The sequence below is a fragment of the Branchiostoma lanceolatum genome, chromosome 18, assembly GCF_035083965.1.
Source record: "Branchiostoma lanceolatum isolate klBraLanc5 chromosome 18, klBraLanc5.hap2, whole genome shotgun sequence".
Lineage (NCBI taxonomy): Eukaryota > Metazoa > Chordata > Leptocardii > Amphioxiformes > Branchiostomatidae > Branchiostoma > Branchiostoma lanceolatum.
The window spans coordinates 7,657,684-7,673,133 of NC_089739.1; the positions used below are offsets into that span (position 1 = coordinate 7,657,684).

General features: G+C 38.7%; 2 protein-coding genes and 1 non-coding gene across 3 annotated transcripts; 1 reads left to right on the top strand and 2 right to left on the bottom strand.

Annotated features, from left to right (window-relative positions):
- Window positions 1-48: 48 nt before the first annotated feature.
- On the bottom strand, window positions 49-15,215 carry LOC136424143 (endoplasmic reticulum-Golgi intermediate compartment protein 3-like). Its single transcript, XM_066412612.1, has 14 exons — window positions 14,993-15,215; window positions 14,312-14,382; window positions 12,763-12,850; window positions 12,061-12,177; window positions 11,537-11,568; window positions 11,104-11,177; window positions 10,629-10,794; window positions 10,182-10,239; window positions 9,779-9,810; window positions 9,486-9,582; window positions 5,038-5,102; window positions 4,532-4,668; window positions 4,084-4,139; window positions 49-2,533 (listed from the first exon to the last, which is right to left on the bottom strand). Exons 1-14 carry the CDS (start codon window positions 15,087-15,089, stop codon window positions 2,454-2,456), a joined length of 1,170 nt encoding a protein of 389 aa, XP_066268709.1. The 5' UTR covers window positions 15,090-15,215; the 3' UTR covers window positions 49-2,453.
- On the bottom strand, window positions 5,648-5,719 carry Trnap-cgg (transfer RNA proline (anticodon CGG)). The gene has a single exon. It is a non-coding gene; the product is annotated as a tRNA-Pro (tRNA).
- On the top strand, window positions 5,924-8,989 carry LOC136424142 (reactive oxygen species modulator 1-like). Its single transcript, XM_066412611.1, has 3 exons — window positions 5,924-6,136; window positions 7,203-7,359; window positions 7,889-8,989. Exons 2-3 carry the CDS (start codon window positions 7,223-7,225, stop codon window positions 7,995-7,997), a joined length of 246 nt encoding a protein of 81 aa, XP_066268708.1. The 5' UTR covers window positions 5,924-6,136; window positions 7,203-7,222; the 3' UTR covers window positions 7,998-8,989.
- Window positions 15,216-15,450: the final 235 nt, after the last annotated feature.

Below are 15,450 nucleotides of genomic sequence, written 5' to 3' on the forward strand. Positions count from 1 at the left end.
AAATTCTGACCCCCTTCCCCCTTTTTTTTAAATTACAAGTACAAGAAATAAGGTTCTAAGACATTTATTAAAACACACTACAAATGAAATAAACATCTTACGAATTGCACTATGACACACTAACAATTGCACATGCACAATTATTCACAAAGAAATTGTGGTGACAGCAATGATCTATATACAAATGGAACACTACCAGTGTACAATATATACATATAAATATGCATGTATATATATATATATATATATACGTATCCATGCATATATTGTACATATTGAGTCAGAAAAGCTAAACAGACAGGGATGCATTTGGCAAAGCTGCTATGGGACATAGTATCAATGAGCCTTCAATGTATAATTTATGACAAGCCCTCACAACAAGAGGAAGGAATATTAAAAGATCCACAAATCGGCTGTGAAAAGAAAGATGTTCCATTGGTGGTAACCAATAAATAACTACTTAACTTCCCCATAACTTTTTACACCTTCAGGAAAGAAAATATGTAGCACCTCACCCATACTTAATTCATACTTAATTATCAGCTTCTCATAAACATTTTACATGCTGGTGACAAGCAGGCAGTGGCAACGAAATTGATCGTCTACTTCTAGAATCGTTGTTGAATCTTTACTTACAGGAGCATCTGATTTCTATGTACTAGTATATCACTGTCATAAATTGATCGGAATTATCATTTGTAACATAAATATCTATACCCACTTTGGTAGAACTGTTTCTCTATATGCAGTTTTATCTTAAAGCGAAAGTTATTCAAAGTTGCTCAATGATATAAATCAGACAATGGCAAAAAGTCTTTCAGAAAGATGTGCTTCAATGTGTATAGACGAGATGTCAGAAATATGACAAGTGAAGCCGAAGAAGCCCATGTCATGTGAGAACACAGGGCATTGGGATGGAACTACTGTAGATTCATTCAAGTCTGTGGCAACCAAATTTCACAGCACTGTGAAAATCAGGAGTTTGCGGCATCCTTGCCATTGCAGTTGAGATGATAGCAGCAACACAAGCAAAATGCCAGCGCATGTTCATGCTTGTGATGATTGAGATCGTATTGGAAAAGTGGCCGCAAAAATGTCACAAAATACCATGAATATTTCAAGATTTTTACAGTATTCTCCTTTACAAGTATTACAACATCCAACCTACACAACGTTTCCACGAAATGTGATTTGGCACGTTATCATATTTCATGTATTTCAACAGCTCAAAAATGTAGCAAACATCTTACAGTCCTCTTTATATTTATTCTTACACCATCACCAAAAGTAAAATATTTGACCTGCTCAATCGTTGTATTTAACCCAGGAAAAGGGTTCAGTATTCACATAATTCCTATGACCATACAAACCTTTCTAAACTCATAATTTGGTTTGGAAATGGTTTGGAAATGGTAAAATGTGTTTCTATATGAGCTCAAAACACACATAGTTTGTGGAATATATGTGCAACTAGCTCTCCTTGTTATTTACACCCTATGGGCCAAATATTGCCTGATATATTGACACATCTAGTGGGAATAACACTGCTTGATAAAACATTATGTACAGACTATCAGTTCCCAGGACGTTGACAATACATTCTAAATGTATATTGACTTCCACTGCAAGTACACATTTGTGAAAAGAGAAAATTATTTTTGCCAACTTTTCTTGACAATCAACTTATTTCCTAGCACATTAAAGTAATTTGCATTTATACATAGCAGACATATCACTTTCTAAATAAAATATACCATTCGGTGATGGATGGTTTAAGGCACAGAATTTTTGACGAAAGCCAAGACAAATGACTTCCTTGGGAATCAATTCTTAACTTCCTTCCTTCCAAACTGTGTTGTTGAAGATGTAGATAAAGAAGTTTAACTTTTCTTTTTAGACTTGTAATAGGGAATAAAACCTGTAACTGAAAATCTTAAACCAGAAGTGAACAGTAACTGGAACTGTTAAACCAGAACAAAACTCCAGTATGCAAAACGAAATAAATCAAGGAACTTGATAAATTCTGTAAAGAGTCATACGTTTCAGATAGTATCTGCATTCTCTTATCAGTAACTGATAAAGTTAGTGGGTGCTATCTGAAACATCATCTATCTCCTGAGAATTTATCCTGTTGCTTTGGCCTCTGTGTTGCTTGATTTACTTTGTACTTGATAAGTAATGTTGATCCACCTGGATGCCTAACCTTCATCGATGTAAACTTGAGTATCCCGTAGAGGGGGTGCCAAGTAATTTTCACAACAACGTTTTTGAGATATCTATGGTTTCACCACATTTTTGTAGCCTGACATCCAGCCTTGTCTGCTCCTACTTTTACTTGGACAGTAACAATCTGAGCAGGCACAAGCTACACAAGGTTTGATTCCAGGCTACACTTTTAAGTACATTTGTGTCTATAATAAGCTGGTCTTAAAATGGTATCACATAGGCATTCATCATGACGCCTTCCCCAGGTCTATTTTCTGTTGGATTGCCCGCGCCGAGTGGTAGATGAGTGAGTCAATCAGCCCGGCAACTGGAACAGCAACAACAAGACAATCAGAGATAGCAGACGTCACCTCCTTGGGCAAAACATGCAGAGACTGCAGTGCATAAACACACACACACACACACAGATGGACAAACACACAGACAAGCCCAGCAAGAACAAGGATCAGAGACAGCAGACTTCACCTCCTTTGGCAGAACATACATTGTACTACTTATTCTGGAAGAACGTACATACAAAAACTTCAGTGCAGGAACACAACGTCACACACAGATACTCACTCACTCAGTGAGAGAGAGTGAGAGAGAGAGAGAGAGAGAGAGAGAGAGAGAGAGAGGGAGAGAGAGGGAGAGAGAGAGAGAGAGAGGGAGAGAGAGAGGGAGAGAGAGAGGGAGAGAGAGAGAGAGAGAGAGAGAGAGAGAGAGAGAGAGAGAGAGAGAGGGAGAGAGAGAGGGAGAGAGAGAGAGAGGGAGAGAGAGAGAGAGAGAGAGAGAGAGAGAGAGAGAGAGAGAGAGAGAGAGAGAGAGAGAGAGAGAGAGAGAGAGAGAGAGAGAGAGAGAGAGAGAGAGAGAGAGAGAGAGAGAGAGAGAGAGAGAGACTTGGCTCCCTTGGCTCCCTTGTAACTGGAGTAACAAAGCACACATACAACTATATATAGTTGTGGGCAATTCGTCTTTATAGTGTTGGTAAGTCATACAAACTTGACTTTATCTATAAAACTTGATTGCCTTGATTTTGTTACCCCTCTCACTATAACTTTGATCTATGTGTGGATGGTAATGCAGGGTGATGTTCACAACAAGCCTATGCATATCAAGCAGTCATCAAGCTGCTAACATAACATGAAAGAACATGTCATAATAATAGAATAGAAATAGGAATGCGTCTACTGAGTGATGAGCTCATCATAAAACATCGAATGAGCTCAATTTTTGTATGCATTCTCACATCTGAGTTAAGGTTCAAGAAATACCGTAAAAAAACCTCAAGTTTGTGTATCATATATTTATGAAACTTTCATGCATGACCTATGATATTTCTAACACTGGACAAGCAATAACAATATCTAGATTTGCAAAGCAATATAAAGTTGTTGCATGAATGAGCCGACAGCACAGATAAGCGTGCTCACATTTTCAACCATGTGACATACATGTACATAAACAATGCATGAAAGTACATGAACAATGTACACAAGTCTAAAGTCTGACATCATTATATGTACCTGATGAGAGATTAGTTGATACTACTTTCTGCTGACGTTGTGTATTTTGTTGAAGGCAATCTTTTACAATCATCAAGGTCCAAAATCTCTTTAACCCCAGTAAAATAGATACATGTAGGTAAATGGATGATCTCTCTACAAACTAGAGACCCAGACAGTTTGGCACCACAGGGAAATGAAAAGAAAGACTAGCAAAATGAAGTTGAAAGTTCGAGCTTAAGCCAGGTATTAGCAACAAAGGACGGGATAGATTATTTCTGCAATGAAACTAGACAGAGAGATGTCTAGAAGATCATTGCAAATGACTAACTATTGGTTTTACATGAGAATATTCCAGAATGGCTGGACTTACCTGTGAATACACCGCCGACAATGGCACACACTCCGGTTAGGAAATGCATAAAAGACCTACAAGTAAAACAAAACAAAACAAGTCATCTTTCAAGTTTGGGGTGTCCGTGATGAAATGAAAAAGTATGATGAAACACATATATGTGCAAACTGTTAATCTAACCTTCAGCGCTACATGCAGAAGGTACAACATATGGCAATGTCTATCATTTCACAAGTCTAAGAAACTATTAAGTAATCTCCTTTACAAAAGACTGCGGTATGGGATGAGACCATACTTGTAATTTTTGGTGGACTTTTGAACACTAATACTGTCTCTATGACTAACGCAGTTTCTGAAGACTGTCCTATATTTACAATCCAGGAATAGTCACATGTCAGTATAATACTGTATATAGTCAATTCTGGTCCTTTCATCTAGCAGAAGAAATTACCTACAGATGCCTCACCTCTGTTTTTCTGTAAACTGTACCATCATGGGTGAAAGTTCATACAGGACGAACACCCCAGGCAGGCCCTGTTCTCCTGACGCGGCAGTTACCTGCTTCTGGTGTTTGGTCACGGAAAACTGGTTTGTTCTCACTTCCTACAAATATAATTATAAATAATGGTTTATAGGTGAAGATAGTCCTTTTAAGGCTGTAGGGACAGTGGGTTATCATCAAACCTGTGACCTCTCGACCATGTGTCTGCTACCGTAGCCACTCAACCGTATCACACTATGGAAACTTTTCCTGCAAACCTTAGATTAGTTAGAACCCAACACAAGGACATCTCAATAAACTCACTCACTCAATCCAACACAATTATTGTGAAGAGAAGGGGTGACCCTGTGTGCTTGGGTATAAACACAAGCTGAAGTTGCATGCACAATCAGCAATTTCAAAAACATTATGCTTTAAATTTGTTAATTTGCTTGCTTTGATTGAGTAAATGTTAACAGTTCTTAACTTACCTGTCTACTAATTTTCTTGTAAATGGTTGGGACTATTTTCACAAAGTACTGATACATCATGGAACCTAGAGGGATAAACATACAATACAGGTCAGTAATTTAACAGAGTTCAACTGCAAGTACAAGTACTGCAGTTCATGCACAAATTGATAGGGGAGCTCTTGAATATAAAAATATGTGTCAGTTAGGCTGCATGAAATAATAATAATAATAATATCAGGTGTATTTGCAGCCAGTGCCACAGGCAGGTACCCAATGTGTAGGGTAATGAGGCTGTTTAACGTGTTCGAGGCACCTCCTCGAGCACGGGACCCCCGTTTTACGTCCCTCCCGGAACCAAGGAGGTTTAATCTTCAATCTAGATTAAACCTCGATGAAACGTACATTATCATTTCAGAAGTGAGCATTTCTTTTTGTATCACGTCTTGAGAAGCGATCCAAGCATTCAAGCTAAAAGACTTGCAAGAACCTTGACAACCATCATTGTTTTGTAAGCATATACAGATGATAAAAAAAAGACAATTCTACAACTAGACACTATTCAAGACATATTACAATATTACATATTGTTTTAATAGACAATGATGAATAAAGGTCACTAAAAATTTATGGGCTTGACCGGGAGTCGAACCCGGGACCTCTCGCACCCGAAGCGAGAATCATGCCCCTAGACCACCAAGCCGCTACGCCGAGTGGAGCGATTTCCTTCGCCTATGAATACTGCAAACTAGTTTCGGCACCATTCGGACTTTCTACGCATTATAAAGCAATTAGATACCGTATGATGACAATTCAATTCAACATTTAACTATAGCTACGTCCTAGAAACATGCGCGTTGACCAACATCGCTGCGTGAAGTAAAACGCCTTGACCTCCTGACCCCAGCCGCACAGTATGATGGGATACAACATGGTCGTCTTCTGAGTCTCTTGTGACTTCGCACCCTTGAAAAATCGTTTGTTTGCTCGTTTTTGACCGATTCTATCTAGTTCAACCCTTCTACACTTCTTTGTTAGCACACAGAACATCGTCTCCTCGTTTTGAGCGATTCTCTCACCCGCAAACGGTAGAACCAGCGATATCCAGTCTTTGATTCAGGTAGGGAAAGGGTCACGCTACTTCCATGCCATGTTGCATGTTGTAAGCAAGATCTTTCGTCATATATCGGGCACTGTAGCATTACAGTCGCCAGACTTTAATATCTATTGTCTGTGGAGTCTCTCGAACGTTTTTGTAGCGTCGCATGATTGGAGTTCTGCCAAGGTCACAGGGTAGAGTTCTGTTCATAAATACCAGTTTACGTGCGCTGAAGCACGGAAGCACGTGTCCAAAAAAATTACCAGGTGTCCTAGCAGGCTATAACCTCCTTGTTGCAACAAGGAAAGTTGAACAAATATCACACGTGTTTAGAAAAGGCAAAGACACTTCCTGCGTGTAGTGGTTGGAGAACTACTTGTTTTTGGTTTGGATATGTGGTGGACTAAGCTTTAGTTCAAGTTGATGTTGGCTACCCAACCTAAACTTTAAAGAAGAAGAAGTTATTTTGCACTCTGAAAGTGTTGACAAAAAACATAGATACCCAAGGCCATAGATCTAATCCCATCTCATTTTTACATTGAGTTCAAGTATATCAAAGCAATAAGCACACTAATTAAGTCTGACAAAATTTGATAACAAACAATTATCTAATAATCATAATGTGTTCAAAAATTCGTATTTCCCGAGAACCATAGTAGAATGGAACTCGTTGTCATCAAGTACTGTAGGAGCTTCCTCACTAAGTAGCTTTAAAGAACAGTTGCAGTCAGATATGCAAAGACTAGGTGTAACAGACCGTTTGGTGTGAAGCTGGTGTGTTACGACTGATGGCGGTTATACCGGCTATATAGATACAGATACAGATAAGTATCATGACAGATATATATGTAATCTCCAAGCAGATCTATAGGTTGCATAAAGACCGTATCAAACTGGCAGAGGAAGTACGTTTCGCAACCCTTGGATTGCATTACAAGCTCCTTCTTCCAGTTGGATACGGTCTTTGCAATCCATTGGGTCTGGTTGGAGACTAATATATATGTACAGCGGAAGGGATCACAAAAATTGCTCTCCTTTTTCTAAAAGGAAAACCTTTTACTAAAAGTTTTATTCTTCTTTCCCACAGTACCAGTACTACAGCACACCATGCCGTCAGTAGGAAGCCACATGCAGCAGTATGGCCAGGGGCCCAGCTGTTTTGACAGGGTCAAACTGGGGTTCGGGATCGGATTCGCTGTCGGGATCAGCGCAGGGGCACTCTTTGGCACATTCGCATCTTTGAGGTTTGATACTATATAGTTGTTTAAACATCTTTGTTCATTAGTTTGTGTAAAAAACATGTACGACTACAAAGATTATCAAGTAAAGTTAATGGATATCAGTGAAGGGGCACTCTTTGGCATATTCGCATCAAGGTTACTTACTTTTTATACCACAACTTTACTTCTGACCAGTTAGTGTACAAATATTAGAAGATCATTAAAATGTTAATGCCCAAACAGTATTGTCCACATTATGTACATACATATCATATTCATAGGTGTGTAGTACAAAAGGGGTAGTTAGAGAGAGCTACAGTTCAACAACAGGCTACAGTATTGTACAAACAACATGGAGGGGGGGGGGGGCACAATGTAATTCTGTATTTTGTATCCTTTCACGTGCATGTGAAAATACAAATTCATACCATTCCTGCAGCACTGTACACAGCTTTGCTAATATAGATGATTATGCATAACTTCAATTGGTTATTTTGTTCAGGAATCTGTGTTATCTTTGACACCATGTAATTATAAGAACTTTTTTTTCCAGAATGGGACTGAGAGGACGAGAGTTCCTGGGACAAGTTGGCAAAACTATGATGCAGAGTGGAGGAACCTTTGGTGTCTTCATGTCCATCGGAACAGGCATTAGGTGTTAGGGGGGCAGTGTTATTGGGGGGTTAGAGTATGTCTCAAATAATCTACCAAAACAAATGTTGTGATCACTACTGTGAAGTGGAATCTTTAACAGTGGCATAGCAACATGAGGGAGGAAATATATTACTATTTAGGGCAGTGTTTTCAAGAGGAAAGTAAGGGTTGTAGTATGGCTCAAAGAATCAATATAAACGCACTGCTATCAAATGGAATCTTAAGACATGGTTGTCATGGGAAAATCTGGGTTATAGTATGGCCTTAAGAATCTACCAAAACGTATGTTGTTAGCAGTGCCATTGAGTGGAATGGTCAACACTAAAGAGTACTAGTTGTAACTTTTGTTCTTGCATTCTTGATTAAATTACTGCAAAGATGTACAAAAGGTGTCCTTAATTAATAGCAAAAAAAAAATTATCACAGGCATACAAGTGATACAGGCCACCCATTGGACAATACCTAGTGCAAAGGCTTAGTAAGGATATGGGCTGAAAAAAAGAGTATATTTACATGGGTATGAGTTGGATTGAAGCTGTATTCCATTGCCACTTTTGTTAATTTCATACCAAGTGTTGTGATATGTGTTTGCCTCTTTGCAAGCCTGATACACTTGTTTTCAGCACAAATATAATTGTAGAGAGATTACACAAGTGATACATTCGTTACTTAGTTAAATATCCTATTTCTTGTACATGTACTTCCCATTGCAACTATTTAGTGGGCATCTCTGAGAATGTTACTGAGGAAATTTTTTTGAGAAAAGAAGTTTTGTAATGATCGGACTTTGTCTGAGGGAGGAATGATAGTTGGATGAGTGGGACCATATATGGGAAAACTTGAAGCAAACTCTAGAGCACAATGTACATGTTGCTTCTCCTGTACAAGTTTTCTGATCAAGCATCATGAAAGACTTTGCTAGTTTCAGATAACTATAAGACAGATGTAGTCTGGGTTCTGTTGAAGATTCAAGCTAAATAAATTGATGTTATATTGCTCAGACTGTGTTGGTGTATTTGTGTAAGAAGACAACTTTTTCATTTGGATGCTCTGTCAGGTTGACCGAAAGGCTAGACACCTTTCTTACATGTGTACTTGGTAAAGGTTTGAAACACATTTGTACACAAAGCAAAATACTTACCTCCTGATATTTTAGTTTAAAACAGGGGCACTGGGTATCAAAGAGCTCGGATAGCAATCCCCCAAGTTGACAATGCAAGACCCATAAAAATGCAAAGACTGATATACAGAGTTGTAATATAGTACTTTATGGAAAAAGCCAAGACACCCAGTCCAACACAGGAAAAGTACATGGATATGAATTAGTCTGAACTATGAAGAACATAGAAGATAAGAACTGTGTGAGGATGCATGCTGCACCTTTGAAGACCTGCCTAGAGCTATGGAGGAAAGGTAGGGATGAAGGAGGAGGGATATGGACATTCGTTAAACCATCAAAACATGATGATGATGAAACAAAGATCTGTTCAGCTCACCTTGTTTAGCTGCGACCAAGTGCCCATCTAGTGGATTGACCCTGCCGGGGATGTCTGTACCAAAACTGAGGTGGTTCACATGGTGGCTCAGGTTAAACTGGAAGTGAAACACAAGTATGTGTATTCTCATATAACAAGGATGTAGGTTGTGAAGTTGGTACAAGTTTGTAAAAGCCTTTACTGCTTTAGTCTTCCTCTGTCAAAGGTATTACAACATGCACTGGTCACGATTCACAATACAAGTCATTTTGTAATGTAGAGTCTAATGTATGTATGATCTATAAAGTACCCACCTTTTCTCCACCAAATGGTTGTAGATCATGGACTGTGGGGTGGTAGAATCAACTGGTTAATAAAGACTTTTTTGTTTTGTTTAATAGTATAATACTATGAAACAAAACAGTATGATAGTACAAAATATATACTATAAAACAATAATCCAGTACATTGTAAAACAACAAACTACTAGTCTTACTGCTCTCTATAATGCCATGGGTCTATGAAACAGAGCTGATAAAAAACTTTCGTTGAATGTTACCAAGTCTAACTGTAGCCCTCCATCATCACATATCTCATTACAAAAATACAAGCTATTATTTGAGGTATGGTAGTACAACATATGTAATATCGTTTGCATGTGACGTAGCTTGTAATCATACATGTAACACATCTCCCTCCCAACCCACTGGTACTAACCGTGTACATGATGCTGTTGAAAACTTTTCCCTGGAGCAAAATGGAAGTTTCCCGCCACCTGCACAGAAGGAAACAAACTTTTTAACACTGTGGCCTTACTCTGTAACCTATGAAAAATTGGTGCTAAACAGCTACATTGCAAGGAGAATGTTTCATGATATTCAATTGGACAGTCACTTTCTTTTCTATCTGCTTTAGCACACTAACCTAGGTGCCATCCGATTACCACCGGGGCTCCTACACTCACTACCCTGCAGCTGATTTTTTCCAGGGTAGCGAGTGTGGAAGCGATGGTAATCGGATGGCACCCAGGCTAGTATTAACACACAAGCAGACACATTTGTACAACTTATTAAAACCAATATCTGCCAAAACCATATATACATATATACATTGTTCATTACTAATACTACTGTAAGCAGAACATACTAAACCCTCACCACCTACCTTATTTACTTCCAGGTAGCCGTACACTTGGCAGCCTTCGTTTTTCTGCTGCTTGAGTTTTTCTGACCAGCCCTCCCTTTTGCACTGCTCGATGCTGTCGGGGTTGTTGAAGGCCCAGCCTTTTCTCCTGTAGGCTTCTCGCACATCCTCACAGGTGTTACAGCATCTAGAGGGATTGCAAAAGACATTTAAAGGGCATCCTAGCATGACATTTCTAGTTGTAGGTACCAAAACCTGGAACTGGTCCTAATTCTTTCCAATTAAATGCAAAACTTAAGCTTTCACTGTCTTTTTTGACTTTGAATGAGATAATGCTTCATAATCCTATGTGCCTTTAATTGCAATCTTAAAAATAAAAGAGTGGAAGATTAACAGCAGTGAAAGTAAAACAAATATAAAACATACCATCAAAAGAGAAAAACTCAAGAAAATCAATATAACAGGGGATGGAAAATCAAAGGAATGTTGAGTTTACCTCAAGTCCTCAGTTTCAGCTCCATAGCAGCTTTCACAAACATTTGCTGTCTTGTTCTCCAGATTTTTTATTGCCTGTAAAAAGCAAAACAAGATTATTGTTACAACCTCCACCCTATATTTCACTATCTCATGACAGCAAAGGCGAAGCAGCCTACCTAACACTGAAGACGAAGCCTGATGCTTTTTCAACAGCTAGCAGTGCAATGTGGCCTCGCTTCAATTCATTAGAGTATGATTATGTATGTATGTATGTGGCCTTGCTACAGCCTGCATCTTAATTCAGCCAAGCACACTGGGTCACCCCTACTCTTCTCAATAAGTGTTGGGTTCTTTTGCCTGCAGAGGTTTAATACACTGTCCCAAAATTTCTGTGATTGTAAAAATACAGCACATTCAAAAAAGGAAGTGATGTTTAACTTTATTGTTCATACCTGAAGAAACTCGTCTGATGGGTCTCCTAAGTCTGAAACAGAAAACAACTCAATTAGCAAATATATCATATCCATGTATTCATTGAAATGTCTCTACTTGTACATTTTGTAGTTCTTGTTTGTTCCTGTCTTCAATATTACTTTGAAACAGAAGAACAAATGATACAGCAAAGTCTACCACACTTGCATTTCTAGTTTGACACATATAATAGTCTATAGCTATAAACCTGTTGTAAATGTTACGTTGATGAAGGTTAGACATCTAGGTGATAAGCTATACAAGGTAACAGTTACTAAAGCAACTAGACAAAATTAGACGCTGTCTTGACAGTGACTGACAAAAGACGGGCAGATGTCTGACAAAATACAGTGGACATCAGTGACTGACGAATATCAGAGGATGCTGTCTTAAATATCTGAATGTTTCCAAATTTTATCCAACTGGTTGCTTGAGCAAATGTTACCTTGTGTGTGTTGTACAATAAACTTACTAGTATGGGGAAAAAGATACAGCAATCTCTAACCTTCTTTCTCAGGTTCATCCAGGACGTTCCCCTGTAGATCCATCCTCCTCTTGAACAAATTGTGATCCACATCTATCTGCTGCTCTCCTGCGATGTCCATCGCATCTATACTCAGGTCTGGAGGGGAAGGGAGGGGGCGGCAGAAGACAGAAATTCACTACTTGCTACCATAATCATGGGAACAGACAATGTCTTTAGAGAGCCTCCTTCGCAGACTTCTTGGATCGGTGGCGTTCCTTCTTTAAATTTGGGGGAGCGCTGTTACCCGATTTTTTACACGGGCCAAGGTTCTCTAATACAGGCTTAGGGAGTTATGTCACAGTGAGAGGCGACCCTCCCTTGGTGAAGGAGGCTGGTTTTGAGTCAGATAGTGCTGTATTTTGCCACAGTTACATCTCTGTTGTACAATTTCTTTTTAGTAGTATTTTGAGTGAGGCTATGACATGGAACTGTTGACAAGGGTTTGCGATAACACTTTTTGTCACAAGACAGCAGAACTTTGTATGATACATCCACGACTCTCCCAAGAATGCACTCAGGATGCTGTCACAAAGCCATTTGCACAATAAATATGATGGGACCTTACTTGGAATTGATATAGTCTCCTGAGACTGGACTGCCAAAGAAGAGAATATGGTCTTCCAATAATTCATAAAACCCTTTTTATAATATACAAAATTTTGGGTAAAACCAGTTACTCACATGCACAAGGTACTTTAGGAAACAGAATGTCGATGTTGATTCTCATCTTCTCCCCTCGTGAGGTGTCCACAAACAGTTCCTCTGTCACCTGTGGGGAATGTTCAACAGTGATTAACTGTGATTTTTATCTAGTTTATTGTATGTAAGTACTGATTAGTTCTGCTAGTTCATTCTAATGAAGCTGAAGAAGGGTGACGGATGTCACCCGAAACGTCCGGAAATAATCTCCGTAATTTATCCAGTAGTAGAGTTTAAATTGTACATGTATATCAGGATTAACAGTGATGATTACAGGTAGCAAAGATAATGTTATTTTATCATATGCACACACATGCACCTTATAGTAGCAGTGGAATTGAGTGAAACAAGAAAATCAACAGTAAGATGGCCCTATTTCAGTATTTGAACAATCAAATGATATTACAGTCGGAGGCACTAGCATCCATTCATTAAAACTATAAGTAGGGAAGGATCATAGATTTAAACCATGGACCTCTATTTCCAATAGCTAAAACAGCATAGAATATTCAGCTTTTTTTCGAATTTGTTTTATCCAGATTATTACCATTTGACATCTAATGACATATCAACCCTTAAAATGCCTTCAAGTTCACAGGGATTTAATTTTGCTGTAGGGAGAAAATGCAGCGTTTGCAGCGGTTTTTAGTTCACAATTGAAACAAAAGTAGGCCAACAGAAGACAAAACAAGCATTTTTGTGGTGCTTTTAAGTTTGTGGTGAAGCGGTTACCGAGAACATAATTTACACCACTGCAAACTTATTCAATTCCACATCACCGAGAGGGTGTTTGTTGCCTTTTGTTCTAACATTTACAAAACCTTTGTAACAATCTATGTGAGATAAGTAACTGTTAAGAACAATTTCCAACATTTATTTGATGTTCTAAATATTTTCTGCTGTGTTCCAACAGGTTAAACAAATTTCCAACATTGAACACATTATTTGTATTAGTTTCTAAACTGTTGCAACATAGATTGATCATTTGTTTGAACATGTTCCAACATTCTACAAATATGATATAACTGGGTCAGTGGGCTGGGAACAGGCCAATTCACACATCCCTTCAAAGTATAGGGGATTAAGCCTAGGTGCCATGCATAGACACCTCAAGACAAAAGAGTTGCCAGTGTCCAGACGTGAAATCTAAAAATATACAGAGGCAGACAATAGAGCGTGATTAGCACCTACTTTTATGGGGGCAATAACCCATATCTGCCATTTTGAGAATGATGCAAAATGTTGGAACATGTTCCAACAGTGAAACAATCACACAGATGTTTAAAAATTGTTCTAAATAAAGAGATATTTATGCAAATACTTTCAAAATATTTCCAAAATATAAAGATGAGTTCAAACAAGTTCAAACCTTCATTTCTAATTGTTTGAACAGTCTGGAATTATTTTGACTGAAATAGTCTTTGCTCTAAAATTGTTCAAACTTATAAGCAATATCATCTGAAAACCCTCTCGGTGACATGGAATTGACTCTATATGCATCTATGTAGTACGTATACATTTCCACACAAACCTCCAGAGTCAAGTAGTACTGCAGCTCCGATACAAACAGGAGAATCATGAAGAAACCACTGATTATGGTTACTATGGAAACAAAGAAAATAGGAGATTAGGACAATATTGTCTAAAAGGATTGTATTGTGTTGTTTGGAAAAAAATTAAACAATACAATTTAAAAGTTTGCACTCCTCTCTTGCTGGATCAGCTATAAAAAAAAGGTCAATGTCTCTCACAAAATATGAGGAAAAGGGGTGGCTTAAAAAATTGACAATAGATAATGAAACTGTGCTTGGTCCAAAATTGACATTTTTGTATAAGGGAAGTGATACCATAACAAGCCTCATATAATAGCTTTTTTCTTCCCTCTGATCATCCAAAGATACATTCACATATCAGCGTTACCATTCGTACATACACTATCATGTATTTTGTTGATTTGTAGGTCTAGTTCCGTATGGAGAGGTCCGTGTATCGATTATCATTATCTAACATGTCTAAGCTTAGTTACAGTAAATAAATACAACATAATTCTAGACACAACAAAGATCATACAAATCGGCTATCCACCTAACACCTTATTCCCTTTATGCAAAGAAAGTGAAGGAGGTTTGGCGAAGGCAGAAACTATAGATTTAAGTTTATGATCGAAACAGGTGCCAGAAGCTGTGGGGAGGGGGGCACCTCCCATACTCACCGGCTGCTCCGCCAAACGTTTTCACACGGAAATCGTCCAGAGTTTTGGGGTAGGCGTCGAACCGCCGAAGTTTTGCAGCCCATTCGTTCGTCTGCATCTTGTAGAGCTGAGATGTGCGTCGCAATCGGGAGAAGGAGGGAGAAAAGGCGACAACAAGCCAAGTTGGCGATCCGGAAAGTTTGAAGAGGCCTCTTCGCACATGCGTGGAGGGGATAACCTTTGAACCGGGAAGTGGCTGGAGTTTTGGGGTAATCCGCAAGGCGGCGCTGCTGACACTTGCTTCCCGCCAACTTTGAAATAGGACGCCGGTCAAGATTTTGAGAGGTAAGACGGGTCATTCTTTCAAATTGTGAGGAAAACGAGGGTTAATATCGAGGTACGGTGCATATAAAACATACACACACCTCAAAATAGGACTATAGTGTTTTTTCAGACGATGTTAGGAGGGAAAATTGACT

Bases quoted from the DNA above. Each gene is read 5' to 3' on its own strand.
- LOC136424142 (XM_066412611.1), top strand. From the start codon at position 7,223: ATGCCGTCAGTAGGAAGCCACATGCAGCAGTATGGCCAGGGGCCCAGC. The intron at 7,360-7,888 runs GTTTGATACTAT...TTTTTTTTCCAG, and splicing joins GGCACATTCGCATCTTTGAG to AATGGGACTGAGAGGACGAG.
- LOC136424143 (XM_066412612.1), bottom strand. From the start codon at position 15,089: ATGCAGACGAACGAATGGGCTGCAAAACTTCGGCGGTTCGACGCCTAC. The intron at 14,383-14,992 runs GTGAGTATGGGA...TTGTTTCCATAG, and splicing joins AACGTTTGGCGGAGCAGCCG to TAACCATAATCAGTGGTTTC. The intron at 10,795-11,103 runs GTAAACTCAACA...CAATCCCTCTAG, and splicing joins GCTGAAACTGAGGACTTGAG to ATGCTGTAACACCTGTGAGG.